Source organism: Hyposmocoma kahamanoa, unplaced genomic scaffold (genome assembly GCF_003589595.1).
Source record: "Hyposmocoma kahamanoa isolate Upper Pololo Valley unplaced genomic scaffold, ASM358959v1 180, whole genome shotgun sequence".
NCBI lineage: Eukaryota > Metazoa > Arthropoda > Insecta > Lepidoptera > Cosmopterigidae > Hyposmocoma > Hyposmocoma kahamanoa.
The window spans coordinates 2,519,923-2,535,056 of NW_020653711.1; the positions used below are offsets into that span (position 1 = coordinate 2,519,923).

The window sequence follows — 15,134 nt, forward strand, 5'->3', positions numbered from 1 at the left end:
TTATACAATATCTGTAAGCGCGGTCGCAGCACCACTCTCGTGACACGCGCTCGCCACGTTTGCAGTAGCAAGTAGAAGTGCCCCCGCCCACTGAGCCACTAGTGACAGCTACTAAACGTGACAGCGGGGAAAAGCCGGCGACTGGCCGAGTGTGCATGGCAGGCGAACGACACACCCAACCAGCGAGCGCGGGCTACTTGTGGCAACTCGAACGCTCAGTTTGAGCCGATGTGATACCGCATAAAATGTATGAAAAATATCGTCGGTAACTTGTGGTCGCGTTTGATGACCGCCACTAGTGGCCCAATGAGTGGGCGCCCTAAGAGCGGTTTCAAACGGCGACTTTTAACTTTTAGTTCGTCAAACGCGCGATTGCCCTACACTTGCTATTTACAAACGATTGCATCGGTGCAAACGCGCGACTGCATCGATACAGTTGCTTATGTTGAATAATTATGTACGTAAAGTCTGTATAGCTTTATGCACAATATTTTGTTTTGTTAATTGTGTAGTTACTTAATTTAAAACGTTCGCGTCTGAATCGCATTTGCATCGCTGCTTAAAGTCGCGCGCGTGTGTAACCGCTCTTATGACGTAACGTGCGACTACCGCGCCACTGCAGCGCTTCCGTAAGAGTTTAATTTGAAAGCGCCCAGACGCGCGCCCGTTTATTTAACATGAAACAATTGCATTGATCAATCTGTTTCATTACGCTACAGTTCAAATTACCATCATGATCTTCGTATCTTGTCAATTTTAAATTGGCAAGCATTGTGAATTCATTATCAAGTTGAATCGCGTGTATTTCGAAAACTAAAAAGTGATCTAGATTGCTCAACGCTATCGTTTTATCATAGTCTCAAAGTCGTTTCTTTTCATATCATTTTATAATTTCCACAAAAATAGATATCTTTTCCATACTAGATCGCATAAGAATTTTTGAAAGTAAATAAAACATTAACTCTGCGACGTAGGCACTGGGAATAATATTATGACTAGTCTAGGTGCCTATTCATTGACACACATGTTGACCAGCAAAGAACCACAAGAAAAGTATAGTTAGAATGAATTTGAAAATATAAACAATGCTCTTCACATCCAGAGATCTATTTTACCAACTACTCAAAATTGAGATATTTTTTTTTTATCTAAAGTGCATTTCTTTTTATTTCCCATTTCACTTTTCATTCACGACTAGACACTACCCAGAACACTCAGATCAGAAACAATTTAATTGTGAAATGATAATATACATACATTTACCGACAATACAAGATTGTCTAGACTGGGATTTGTCCTCCGAGTCGTCACGAAAGAGTATTTTATATGGAAATCTTTTATAAATATGCAGAACTATACCTTTCTCAATCTATTCGCTATCTTTCACTTTATTAGTCGTCGACATGTTGGGTAGGTTTAGGGCCTATTTAGGAGATTTGTTTTCCCATTTCCTCGTTTTAATCTTCCTTCACGCAAGGTCTGTTCTTCCTATGCGATCTCGTAAAGCAATCAACATAAGCGTGGGCAGTTCTACTGAGTGGGCGAGAACTCAGTAGGCTCGAGGATACGGCAGTGCATTTCTCTGATGAGTGGTACGGTGTACGCGACGCATTCGTCCCAGCCGGGGTTGCGCCATGTGCTCTCGCGAGTTTCGCGACGCGCTTGGAGGTCTTTGTAACCTGGACAATACATATATAATGTTAACTTTCTATTGTAAGTAGCCATGAGTACAATAATCATACTTGTTAAAGAAAGTTGTGGAAGGAAAAACCACCTAGCACAACTTTAATGGGTGTAGATGAATGAGACAGTAATTAACATTTCAATATTAACAATTGTAGTACATTGAATTAAAAAACTGACCGAAACGGAGACACTGGTAATATATTGGAATAGATTTGCATTTTTAAATGTGAGAAATAAACCACCAGCCAATTTCATTGTATCAATCGACCTTGAATCTATATATGTGTATTGCATGATATGAAATAAAGATTTTTCTTTAAAGCAGTCATTTTACAGAGTTACTTTCTAAAAATAAATGGTGATAAGCAAAGACCACAACCAGGCAGAGTATATTTATCTTAACTTGAAGTTATAGACATAGAATGGTTACTTCCCGCCACAATTATTAAAAATAAATGGCAATACATCAACACAAAACAGTTGTATTATTACTTACAAAACTTTTCTTATAAATACACCACTGTAGTAATTGCTAGTTACTCATCAAAAATATAGAAGAAAACAAAATACAATAATCCAGGATTTCAGAGAGAGGTATTGTCCACTCTATGCGTTTTTTTCCTTGAAGTTTAGGTAAATATATTTCACCCAAACTATTCCTGATTCAGAAGTTCACAAGGCATCATTTATAAGGCTATAACTTACACCAGATGTGATGTACGTTGTAAAGACGTCCGATCTGCGAGAAAAAGCCAGCGAAGGCCTCGTTCTGCGACCTACGGAATTGCAGTCCGCGCGCCCAGTTGTTACCCCACTCGATCATTGTGCCCGGCTTAAGGCTGCAGCAAACATGTTCTTAAATTGCATAAGTATGTATGATCTAAACAACATATTACAACTAGTAAGTTGTACTATGCCAATCTGTGGGGGATAATTTCATATAACATCAAAACAATAAGCGCCTTGGGTCTGTATTCAATATTCCTTTATTTTTTTCCATCCTGGAAGTTCAATACGGGACATAAAATGACACTAATATAAATAAAAAATATTTGAAATATGAATGTACAATTTTGGTCATTAACAACACTGATGGCCATTTCTCTCTCTTCCAAATTATTTCATGAGCACTTTTTAAATTTAACAAAAATTTTATTATGTGATTATTATTATTTAATGATTTTGTTGTGTATGGGTTAATTCATGCCTGAAATAGATGTCTATTATTATTATACTTCAAATTTTCATTGCCTTTTATCTGTACAGTGTGCAAGAGACATTTTCAAAGGAGCTCATCATGTTAACATAGGTATGCAAGACAATATAATTTGGAATGAATGTATGCAGGATCACAATGACAAATAATTTGTGTCATTTATATAGCAATTTCCCTTTGTTCCTTACCCAGTTTGTAGCAGTTAAACCTTACCTATAAGAACGAATTTCGTATATATTACTCTCAGGGCGCGGCTCGGCATTGGGCCAAAAGCTGAATTTTAGCAAGTACTGCAAATGCCTAGATCGTACGAAGTTGCCGCGCTCCTTCTCCAGTGCACGATATTCCTAAAAAAATACTATAATTTAAATAAAAAACGAATAATTATTCGTACTTCAATTATGGGAAAGAAATAAAAGAGACAACCTTTTGTAATTAGCACTTTCTTTAACTAGTAGGGTGCCAAACGACTGATTGCAATCGAATTGAGACCTGATTGTATGCAATCGTCGCCACGTAATCTAGATGCCCACTATCTACCAAAATCGATGTCGACAATAAACCACACACTCCGGCGCGCGGCGTTATCTTAAGCAAAGCAAAAACGTACTGCGTGCGTGTAATAAATATTAGCTTTACATCTAAACTATTAACATTTAATTGATTAGTTAAGTTTGGTTACAATGTTTTGATTCCAACTTGTTTTCAAGAAAAAACATCCAACAATTGTAAACTATGAAAGTAAGCTTAGATGAGCAATAACAGTACAGTTTAAGATATTTATTATTTATTTAACTATTTTATAACGTTTTAAACTATAAAGTATCCGGTCAATAATAGACTATGTGGCGACTAAACAAGTCTTCAGCCCACTGCATTTGACTGCCTACAGTTGAAGTCACAACTGCACGCAGTGGAACATATCGAATGCCCGCATAACCTTTCTGATGGTAGCTTTAAGAAACATGTAAGGAAACCAGCTTGCCTATGTACTCTGGTTTACAAACATCTTTCTTCAAGATATTTAATGTCCTCAACTGTTAATAATCCCTATTTTTCTCATCTTAAAGCATAGTTAGGCTTTTACCTCACTTTCCCTAAACAGGATCTTAGCTTTGTCAATCTTCTCGAACCCGCCGATATAACGCCACAGGTGTAGAGCCTGATCCATATCTCCCACAGATACTGTCCATGATCCCACCAGTTCACAGCCTAACTCGGATTTCTTTGAATGCACAAATTCTACTGATGTTTTGCTGCAATGTAGAACAAGGTATCATATTAATTCAAATAAAGTATGTTTAGAGTATGTATATTTGTTTACTACTGACATTGGCAATAAATTGTTAAGCTAAATGACTGTAGGCAGGATCAAAAAAAAAAGTAAACAAAAATGTACTTAACTATTATTGTTACAAAGATCACACAAACACAAAAAAAAATATCTAGACCCTACTGTTCCAGTGGAGTTGATTTTTTCTATGTGTTAATTCAATTATTGTATCAATAATAATAACAAACTAGTGAAATGTTTTTGTAAAAAATTAAAATTAATATCATGGTAGTAAAAACATCATTTAATAATAATTTAATATACTTTTTTTTTAATTAAATTTTTATTGAATTGTTATTCAATTATTTTTTGTGAAATTACTCCACTAGTTTGTTATAATTATTAATACAAAGATCGAACACTCAGAAAAAATTCCTTCGATCCGGTCGGATTCGAACCGACGTCTTCTTGCATACCGTGCCAGACGCTATACCAACTAAGCAACGGAACGAACCAACGGACCTCACGAATTTTTCTATGTGTTTGCGTCGTGTCTTTGTACTTGGTCTTTCAACGACTTTTTTGTCGTAGCGCCATCTATGAGAAATCTATGACAGATTTATCACCCAGTTAGTACCTTTACAGCCACCAGTCCTGGCGAGAGATGTCGCTATTCACTCTATTAATTAAATTTTTATTGAATTGATAGTCAATTATTTTTTGTGAAATTACTCCACTAGTTTTTTATAATTATTAATACAAAGATCGAACACTCAGAAAAAACACTCAGAAAAAATTCCTTCGATCCGGTCCGATTCGAACCGACGTCTTCTTGCATACCGTGTCAGACGCTGTACCAACTGAGCAACGGAACGAACCAACAGACCTCACGAATTTTTCTGTGTTTGTGTCATGTCATTGTACTTGGTCTTTCAACGACTTTTTAGTCGTAGCGCCATCTATGAGAAATCTATGACAGATTTATCACCCAGTTAGTACCTTTACAGCCACCAGTCCTGGCGAGAGATGTCGCTATTCACTCTATTAATTAAATTTCTATTGAATTGATATGCAATTATTTTTTGTGTTGTGTGCTTAGTTGGTATAGCGTCTGGCACGGTATGCAAGAAGACGTCGGTTCGAATCCGACCGGATCGAAGGAATTTTTTCTGAGTGTTTTTTCTGAGTGTTCGATCTTTGTATTAATAATTATAACAAACTACGGGAGTAATTTCACAAAAAATAATTGAATATCAATTCAATAAAAATTTAACTAATAGAATGAATAGCGACATCTCTCGCCAGGACTGGTGGCTGTAAAGGTACTAACTGGGTGATAAATCTGTCATAGATTTCTGATAGATGGCGCTACGACTAAAAAGTCGTTGAAAGACCAAGTACAAAGACACGACGCAAACACATAGAAAAATTCGTGAGGTCCATTGGTTCGTTCCGTTGCTTAGTTGGTATAGCGTCTGGCACAGTATGCAAGAAGACGTCGGTTCGTATCCGACCGGATTGAAGGAATTTTTTCTGAGTGTTCAATCTTTGTATTAATAATTATATATTTTTTTATTATTTTTATCCTTGACTGCTAATAGTGGTGACCTTTGCACTTGCATTATTATCATTTCTTTTTTTTTAACAAATTGTATTCTACAAGTTACTAAGTTTAATTAAATCTTATGACAGTCTTTTCTATAGGTAATAATTTTTAACAGAATTTGTTTCCTATTACAACACCAAAAATTAATTAATCCACTACTAAAGTTATAAATATTTTATTTCAAATTTATTTTTATAAAACTCCAAAATTCAGATTGTCACTATTTATATGTGATTTAGTTTCATTTTAAGGGGTCAAGGTCCTCTGATAACGAAGTGGTAAGTAAACATTTCCCCGCACGCTCTACGCCTATCGATGTCCCCATACTTTAAAGCCAGTTGCATAACACCCAATAACAACTATTGTCAGCCACCAACATGAAACACCTTTTACATACTATACATAATCCACTTTACATACTAGTTTTGTAGGTATTTGTCGACGGAGTCCGGCCTTATATTGTGGGTGTGAAGAGCGTATATAATCTCCTTGTCACTCAGCATGCGACTGTGGGACTCCTTTGTAGGCTCGATCTTTCGCACCAAAAGCTTCGATAACCACCCATCTTCTTTACTGTTCAAGCTAGCACTCGTTGAGATCAACCTACGAAAATAACTTTTACTTTACCATGTTCCAAAATTAAACCCGGACACAGCAAAACAACTGGTGGAAAACATACCTTGCGTTTTTCGGTATCGCAGCACCCAAACATAGAACTCTGTTTAGAGAACTCATGTCGGTTGATTGTAGTAATCGTTTATGATCTAATAAAGAAACACCAGATTGTAACTCAGATACTTGTTATCAATTAAATCGACAAAAACACTTGAAGGTTATCTAATAATTTCAGGCGTACGGCGCCATCTGTTGTTGATTGATCGCAAATCAAGGAACCGGAAACACTCGTACGTAAAATTGAGCGTGTATTGAATTGAAATGAAAGAAATATTATCACGTTTGGAGAAATCTCATTCTTCATACTAGTGTAATATTAGAAAGTTATTTGATGCTGATAGATTTCATGAAAATTAATTTCAATAAAAATAAAATAAATTATTTTAGAAAATTTGAAACCTATACAACTTCTGAGTAAATGCTTATAACGAAATGAAGATACGATAAACAACCTAACAGCTGATTAGTAAGAATGACAATGTTGTGTTCAAACTATTTCAACTGTGCTGCTCTGCAATAAAGTTCAAAATTATATTTCTTTTTATAACTTCAAAAGCTAACTTTTGGGAAATTGTATGTTTTGAGCGGTTTCTAATAAACTAGATGGCGTTTATAACAAGAAAAAACTGTCACGAAATCTTATTAATAGTTAGTTGTTATTTCTAATGAAAACAAAATTATTATTTCATTGCGAGTTGTTCAGTTAGCGTCTTTGCCTCATTTTCTTATATTTGTTTTTAATAAATTTTCACCTATTTATTAGGGTAGAGAGAGGTTCTACCATACAGTCTATTGTAAACTTAGAACATTTAAATTTTCAATGACATTGACATTTTGGTCTTGAGAAAATTTAAAAATGGAGTGACTGTATTGCGCTTTTTAAAAACGATTAATGCACAAAACAGTTATTAAAGAGAAGTAAAATCTCGTATCTTTGTATAGCGCTATATCTGTTTGTATTTACACTTTAATCAGAAATCACACTTCATGAGCACGTAAACGGGGATTGGATTGTCACTTTTTCCAATTATTTACTTCTTACTGATATTTCTTTTTTATTTTAATAAAAAGTGCTGAAGGCTTTAACGGGGATTAGCAGCAACAAAACCTCGTCATGGGTGAGTAATTACGATCACAACTAGGACTGTATTTTGTGTATGAGTTTATTGTTTAGTGGGCGGTGCGTATTCTAGTTGCCTACGAGTTTCTATTGATGTTTGTGCTCACTTTGTAATTATGTCGGAATGCGCAGCATCGAGCGAGGTGTCGAAGCTCCAGCAGCACTTGGCCCTTCTGAAGGAGGAGTATGGAAAACTGCAGAGTCATTGTGCCGAGGTGGAACGGAAGTATACGCTGGCCGCGGCGTCTGCCGGCGACTTGAGCGAGACCAGTTTTGTAGCGCGACTCCTCATGACGGTTGCTCAGTTATACGGTAGGGAGACCTACTCTGATATCAAGATCAAGCTGCAAAGCAAGTCTATGCCAGGACATAAGTTTGTGCTTAATGCTCGTTCTGATGATTGGAATGAAGAAGCTTTGAAAAATCTGGAGGAGTTAGGTAAGTTTAGTTTAGGTTCTGTTTACATAAAACAGTTTTTATTTAATAAAATATTATTATATTAAAATAAAATAATTTGTAAAACTTATTTTTGCCAACATGCAATTGGTCTTATATGAGACCATAAGCAGTTAATTTTCGTTATATTTTGGCATGTCAGGCATACCCTTCCAATGTTGGGTTGCCTTTATGTGAAAACTGTGCAGCTCAGCTGAATCCCAAAAGCATTTACGCTTCAATCTTCTTATCCGTGGTGGCACACGCAATGCTATAGACAATTAGTTAGTATGAGGTGCTATTCTTTTTTTTAGGATTTAGTTAGCCTAGTTATTTCCCTTGCTTTGCTTACAATAATTGTAAGCATTTCAATGTATTCATGGATCTCATATATTTTAGTGAACTGTGAAGCATTTGTAATTGACTTAAGAATACTGTTTTGGTATACTTGCAGAATTTCAATGTTTGACTGACTAGCAGTTGCCCAAAGCTCAATTTAAAAAACTAAGCAAAGAGTCTTTAGAACCCATGCAAAACCTTTCAATAACCTTTCTATTTGTCTCATCATAGCACTTAATAATTGCAAGAACTTCTCAAAAACTCTCAATTTGTCGCAACATAGCACTGAGTCTTCCACCCCTGACACCAAGGCATTATCGTGTAAACTGATGGAGGACCGATATCCACACAAAACGTGACTTGATTTTGCAAGTACATTTTGTGCCAGGCAGTGACTATATTTTAGTACGAAGGTCTACATTCTTGTGAAATAACAAACTTTCTTTACATTTATGAAAAAAAAAACTTTTAACGAGTCTATCAATATATCTATATATTTATATTTTACAATTAGACTGATTGTAATATTTTTACAAATAAGTTAAAAATACAATGGATCAAGTTGCATACTAAGTGTATAATAAGATATTGTACTGATAATGTGACTTCAATGACTGGTTTTAATTGCACCATTTGTATGGAGCTATTGTATAGGTGGAGTAACTAGCATATTAACAAAATACAAATATATCAGTTGCCTTGTTGGTATATTTTTTTATATAAATGCAAAATATTACTTATGATGATGTAGGATCCGTGAAATTTCGATTTATGTCCCTTAATTCCCATTATTAAAATCCAATTACATAATAATTACTAGTTACAAATTTTATTTATTTATTTTACATATAAAGAGATTTTAGGTTTACGAGATTGCTACTCATTGAAACTGTAATTATTACATCGGACCCTGTTCGAAAAATTTATGTATCATCATCATAGAGTGAATAAGGACAGGAAGAAGAGGAAAGGAGTGAATGGGTCTGATGCAATTTCTATGTAATTTCTGAGGATAAAAATGTGGTGTAAAATATAGTAACCACAATAATGTTTGTTAACAATTTATGCTATATTACGTTAACTATATTATTTAACAAAAATCACACTAAAAATGGCAACTGAGGGGTTTTCGCTGTAAGGCAATGCTATATCAAGATCATTATCCAATTTAGATCTGAAAGAATAGTTTTAATTCCATTATTCAGAATAATAATTGGATTATTTTTTTAATTTAATTAAGTGTTTGAATATTCATTCCTTAGGATTCCTTAGGATATTTCCTCCTCTTCATCTGTTTTGGTACATTAGGAGTTATTTTTCTTCCAATTATCTACAATAATGTATGTTACATTATTCTATCTATCTGATTTTATAACAATTCAGGATTCCCCATGTCAGAAATTCCATGAAATATGAAGTACTTGGAGAGATAATACTATCAGTATATTAGAGAATGGACAATGGCTTTCATAATACCTAGTGGATATCAACTTAGGTTCTGATAAGTTCTAATAACTGTAGTCTTTGTGTGGACTCATGAACAATATATTAATATATTCTTTTAATTTTTATGTTTTCACTCATGATGACCGAAACCCAATTCCAGTTGCTGTTTAATAAATTACATAGGTTTTTACACAAAATGTATAAAATTCAAGCAACTTCACAAATTGTATAAAATTTTCAAATAAATTAGTTTTATGAACTTGGGTTGTTAGAGTAAACATACAATAACAACATAGACGACATCACATATGTGACTCTGATGCCAAAGTAAGTAACTAAAGTATTTGTGTTATGGGAATTGTAAACAGCGACGGTTCCACGAACACCCAGACCCGAGACTATACGGGAAAGTTCATTTTTCTACATTGACCCAGCCGGAGATCGAACCCTGGGCTTCAGAGATGGCGACACCATGAAATAGGTTTACGTCATGTGTTCATCCATATTCTCCGGCTTTTAGAGTTACAGGTGAAACTTATTTGTTTAGTTAATTTATGCAATGAAGGATTGTTATAAAATTCGAACTTTTCAGATTGGACAACACTCCCTGATGATGTAGGCGCAGCCCTACTCAAATGGTTGTACACGGATGTAGTGGATTTGTCGCGAGGAGACACCTTCGCTCTGCAGCTCATGAAATCTGCAGCCTCCTTTAAGCTGCACGGTCTTGTAAACAAGTGTGAACAGGCGCTCATTACTTCTGTTGGAGTCAGGTTAGTATTGGACACATATACCAACAATCTAAAGGATATGATTAGCCATAACCATAAGAAGACAATATGAAGAAAGTAAGCAGTAGGAATAGGGGCAATCACCAATTTAGACTACAGAGGTACAGTATTAGAGTTTAAGTTGTTCTGGTCAATGTTTGCTTTTGGAACAATGTATACAGTGACAGAGAGTTCTATAAAAAAAATTAAGTCAGATTCTTAACAAGCTGTTTTTATTGCCTCTGTTGCTGAATATCATATTTACAAAATATCATGTTCACAAAACATCAATATGTGTAAAAAAATGTCTATCTATACTGATTAATGTTACATAACCTGCTTGTTTTCATGGCCTAATGCACAAATACATGAAACCCCTATTGCTTCTTATTTGAAGTCAGTTACATTTGTAACACTTGCATAATTATTAGCTAATGAACATACAAGTACTAATTATAAAACCAACTGTAGTGTTTCACAGCGTACTGTTTGGATAAAATAAAACAATTATTATGAATTTTATTCTGTTTACAGTGCTAATAGGAAATTGAAATAGATTTTTCTTTAATTATTTAATAATTCATAAGTTCTATTTTTAACACATACAATCTCGTGTTGAAATAACCTAAGTTGAAATGACAAAAATTTAATTCGCGTTTTCAAATCGCGCGTCTAGGTATTCATACATATTACGTATGTACATTTGTTCATATTATGTACGCGTGGTGCCATCGCATTCTGCGGAAATACTTGTTCAAATGACCGCGCTTTATCTTTCACTGCTTGCACATTTGCATTGCACAGTACTTGCCCGCACCGCGCATTGCCTCTCGTAATCTGTACGTTTCTTAAGCGCGTCGTAATCTGAACGTTCCAACACGCGTCGTAATCTGAACGTTCCAACGCGCGTCGATACGCTGCAGTGCGTCCATCTGAACCTAGTTATAGACTGCACAGTGTACCTACTATATAACCTAAAATACGTACCACAATTTGGCCTTGGATTCCTATTAAAGATAGTGTTTAGGACATAGACCACAATGCTGACCCAAAGCAGATTGGAGACCTCACACATCTTTGAAATGTTTTGTGAACAGTCACCATCTTATAGTTTAATAAAATATATTTTCCTCCATCACTAAAGTTAATGATAATTAGAACACGAAACGGACACAATTCGGAAAATATACTACATAGTAGACAAGCTTTCTTTCAACTAGGCTTACACTGCTTGTATAGGCTTATATAGTCAATTCTTCAACAATAAACCAGACTTTATGAAAATTTCTACAACAACATTAATAAAAGAGGATAGATAGAATAAAGTATTTTTAGTAAGTTTTACTACACTATAAAAGTTTATTGGTTGGTTCAAGACCGAAATAAGTTTGGGAAACATTGGTCTAGACCTGCCATCTCGTCGGGTCTTTAGACGGTTTATACGGTAGGTCGCAGATAGACTTCAAATTATACAGGGTGTCCCAAAACTACCACGACAGAGCTACACTGTAGGTAGGTGAGCTCTATACCTACCAGAAAATAAAAATAATTTGACCGTAATAAAAGTCTTTTGGTTTTCGGGATATTGGCACTTTTTTATTTTTTTGGAATCACTCCACTTTTTGTTGGGTTTTATGCTACTATTGCCAGGGTTAGCTCCAGATGGTCGTTATTTCTGTATTTCGGGTATTCTGAATAGTATTTCCAGGTATTGCAACTAATATTTTACTGAGAAATATCACAAAATATGAAAAAAGTTATTAATTTGGTATTCCTCGTACCTTTGTAAAAAGTTAAACATGAACTTTGAATAGCTAATGTGAAAAAAGAATATGAAACTGAATTTGCTAATGATCTTATAAACTGCTCCACTTAATGCAGAATCAGGAATGGTACAGCACTTTTGAGATTTTCGACAAGAACTTAGTTTTTTAATTTTTTTTCGTCATAACACCTTAGTAGCCAAAGTGGTTTCTAAACAAATTTCTGTTAAATTATTGATTGGGTCGTGTTGGGCTCGGCTCGTTAGTACCATACATACCTTTGTGTTAGTACCATACATACCTTTGTGTTTTAAGCTTCGCACGTGTTTTACGTTTTATCACTGCTTTTGTTTCTAAACTTAGTCTAAAGAACTTAGTCTTTTAATATTTTTTTCGACATAACACCCTACTAGCCAAATCATTTTCTAAACAAAATTGAACTTAAACTTTTAAAGTAATAAATTGCTAAGTGCTAGGTGGCCAACCATGGAGCTAACCGTGGCAATAGTACCATAAAACCCAACAAAAAGTAGAGTAATTCCAAAAAAACAAAAAGTACCAATATCTCGAAAAACAAAAGACTTTTATTAAGGTTATTGTTTTCTGGTTGGTATAGAGCTCACCTACCTACAGTGTCGCTCTGTCGTGGTGGCTTTGGGACACCCTGTATATTCAGTAGATCATACAGAATGTAATTCCAAAAAGATCAACAGGGTCCTACCATGAACTATTATTACAGTTCAGTGTAGGTTCGTAACGACAAAAAAGCGGGATGGTGATATACACTTCATGTAGCGCTGTCTCACAACGATTCATTTTAGGTCCTGAACTGAATCGTAATAAGAGTTCATGGTAAGGCCCCAGTACGTCTACCTCAGTCTTTCCCAAAGTGGGCGATAACGCCCCCTTGTGGGCGCTGCAGGCCTAAAGGGTAAGAGACCCAGAAAAAAAATGGTGTAGTTCATATATCTGTTCTGTTTTATTGAATAAATAAAATAAAAATCACGTCAATCGGTCGCTCCGTTTCGAAATGTAAGTAGACACAAACAAACAAATAAAAAGGCAACAGACACAGTTTCGCATTTTAGTAGTTATTAGTATTCCTAGATGGGTAATTTTCGTAGATAAGGGCCCGCGGGCAAACATGTTTTAACAAGTTTTTGTTAAATAACCCGATTTATGCATTCCTGTATCAATCGGCTGGTTCATAGAAATAGTTCGTTCTTACTTGTTGAGTACGATTGAGCGTCGAATGAGATAAACGAGTTTATGCATGTTTGTCTTATTCCTGTCGGTGCGTGCTACTTATGCAATCCTACATAAACAACGTGATATTTATTTTATTTTCATTTGCGGTTTCGCGCGTAATAGATAAGCAGTACTTAAGTTCAACACTTGCTGAAGTAAAAAAGAGGATACGGCAATACTGTGCGGAATATATTAAATTCGGATTCATTGAAAATCCCTCAAAGTGGACAGTAGACAAAATAAGTTTGGGAACCCCTGGTCTACCTTATCTTAACGTACATTTCACACATATACTATCACGTATTTGTTTGTTACCATCCATCACTGATATGACGTGAGTAACGATTAGTAATATTTACTTAAGTATTGGCATTAAAACTTGTTTGCTTTTTTTACAGAACCTGCGTTAAGTTCTACTCGGCCGCAGATGAGATCGGCGCTTCGGCTCTCAAAGAACATTGCTCAGGACTTATCTCCGCTCACTGGGATGACCTTACAGGTTATATTGACTATATGCCTTTTTTGCCCTCCTTGTCATAGCTAACGGATTTGCATTTCGAGATATTGGCACCTAACGTTTGTTTGCTAGTAAAAAATATAAATTACGCTTATTTTGCTTAAGAGTCTATATATATTGCCTCAAATGGCTTTGGTTGATTCCGCATAACAGTGAAAGTGTTGTATCAATCAGTTTGGAAAAAATATATGTATAGTAAAATTGAGGCTATATACTGATTACTATACGCTGTGAAAACACAATTCCTAAAAAAATCTCACGGTAGAAAAAAAACATAAAGTTACCTCGAAATTTTACAAGAAAAGACCTTTTTTGAATCAACTGAACTAAATAGAACACGTATAGTATACGATAAACATTTTTCAAATGGCTTTAATTTTGTTTCTAACAAAATAAATTTTGAAGTAATGCCAGTGTCCCTGCCGGGTTCTCTGTAGTATTTATAGAGAAATATCAAACAACCATATAAAAATTATGTACTTAGAATATTAGTAATTTCATTCCTAAATTATTCGTTTTAGACACATTCTTTAGACAACATCCTTAGGTATATCGTATATTTTTTGTAAGACGGTTATTTAATAGTAAATAGCTAAACCATTTGTTGCAGCAAAACAGTATTTCCCGCTTCTCCTCCAGTAATTCGCCTTAACAATGAAACTGAACGTATATAAGATATAAAAAATACCGCTATACCGCTTATGCCGGTTGTAGATCTGGTTTCGCTGTTATTAGATATGTAATCACACAATTTCGCTTAAAATGTAGATTACGTTAGTTCTGATAAGGATACTCAATCAACATTGTATTGCAAAAAAACATTTAAGTAAAAAATGCAGTAAAGCATAAAACTAAATCTTGGAGTCCATGTCTGAACTTTGGACTGAAACGTCAAATCAAGGTTTTTTTTTTACAATATCAAATGACGGTACGAACAAATCGTGCGCCTGGTTTGTGAGCTACACGCCTGTCCATAACAGTTGCTGTGCCCCTCAAATCTTTGCGATTTAAAGCTCTGAGGGGTACTGCCACTGCGCCCG

The 15,134-nt window shown here is 35.1% G+C and overlaps 2 protein-coding genes across 2 annotated transcripts in view; one reads left to right on the forward strand and one right to left on the reverse strand.

Annotated features, from left to right (window-relative positions):
- Positions 1-1,303: 1,303 nt before the first annotated feature.
- LOC113225946 (protein NipSnap) lies at positions 1,304-6,637 on the reverse strand. Its single transcript, XM_026458429.1, has 6 exons — positions 6,461-6,637; positions 6,202-6,384; positions 3,990-4,158; positions 3,116-3,249; positions 2,392-2,525; positions 1,304-1,679 (listed from the first exon to the last, which is right to left on the reverse strand). Exons 1-6 carry the CDS (start codon positions 6,514-6,516, stop codon positions 1,531-1,533), a joined length of 825 nt encoding a protein of 274 aa, XP_026314214.1. The 5' UTR covers positions 6,517-6,637; the 3' UTR covers positions 1,304-1,530.
- A 1,055-nt stretch (positions 6,638-7,692) lies between these two features.
- LOC113225910 (rabankyrin-5) overlaps positions 7,693-15,134 on the forward strand; it is a 104,974-nt gene continuing 97,532 nt past the window's right edge. The window contains exons 1-3 of the mRNA XM_026458377.1: positions 7,693-8,014; positions 10,389-10,569; positions 13,976-14,076. Of these exons, the coding sequence (XP_026314162.1) occupies positions 7,693-8,014; positions 10,389-10,569; positions 13,976-14,076 (604 nt within the window). The remainder of the gene's footprint in view (positions 8,015-10,388; positions 10,570-13,975; positions 14,077-15,134) is intronic.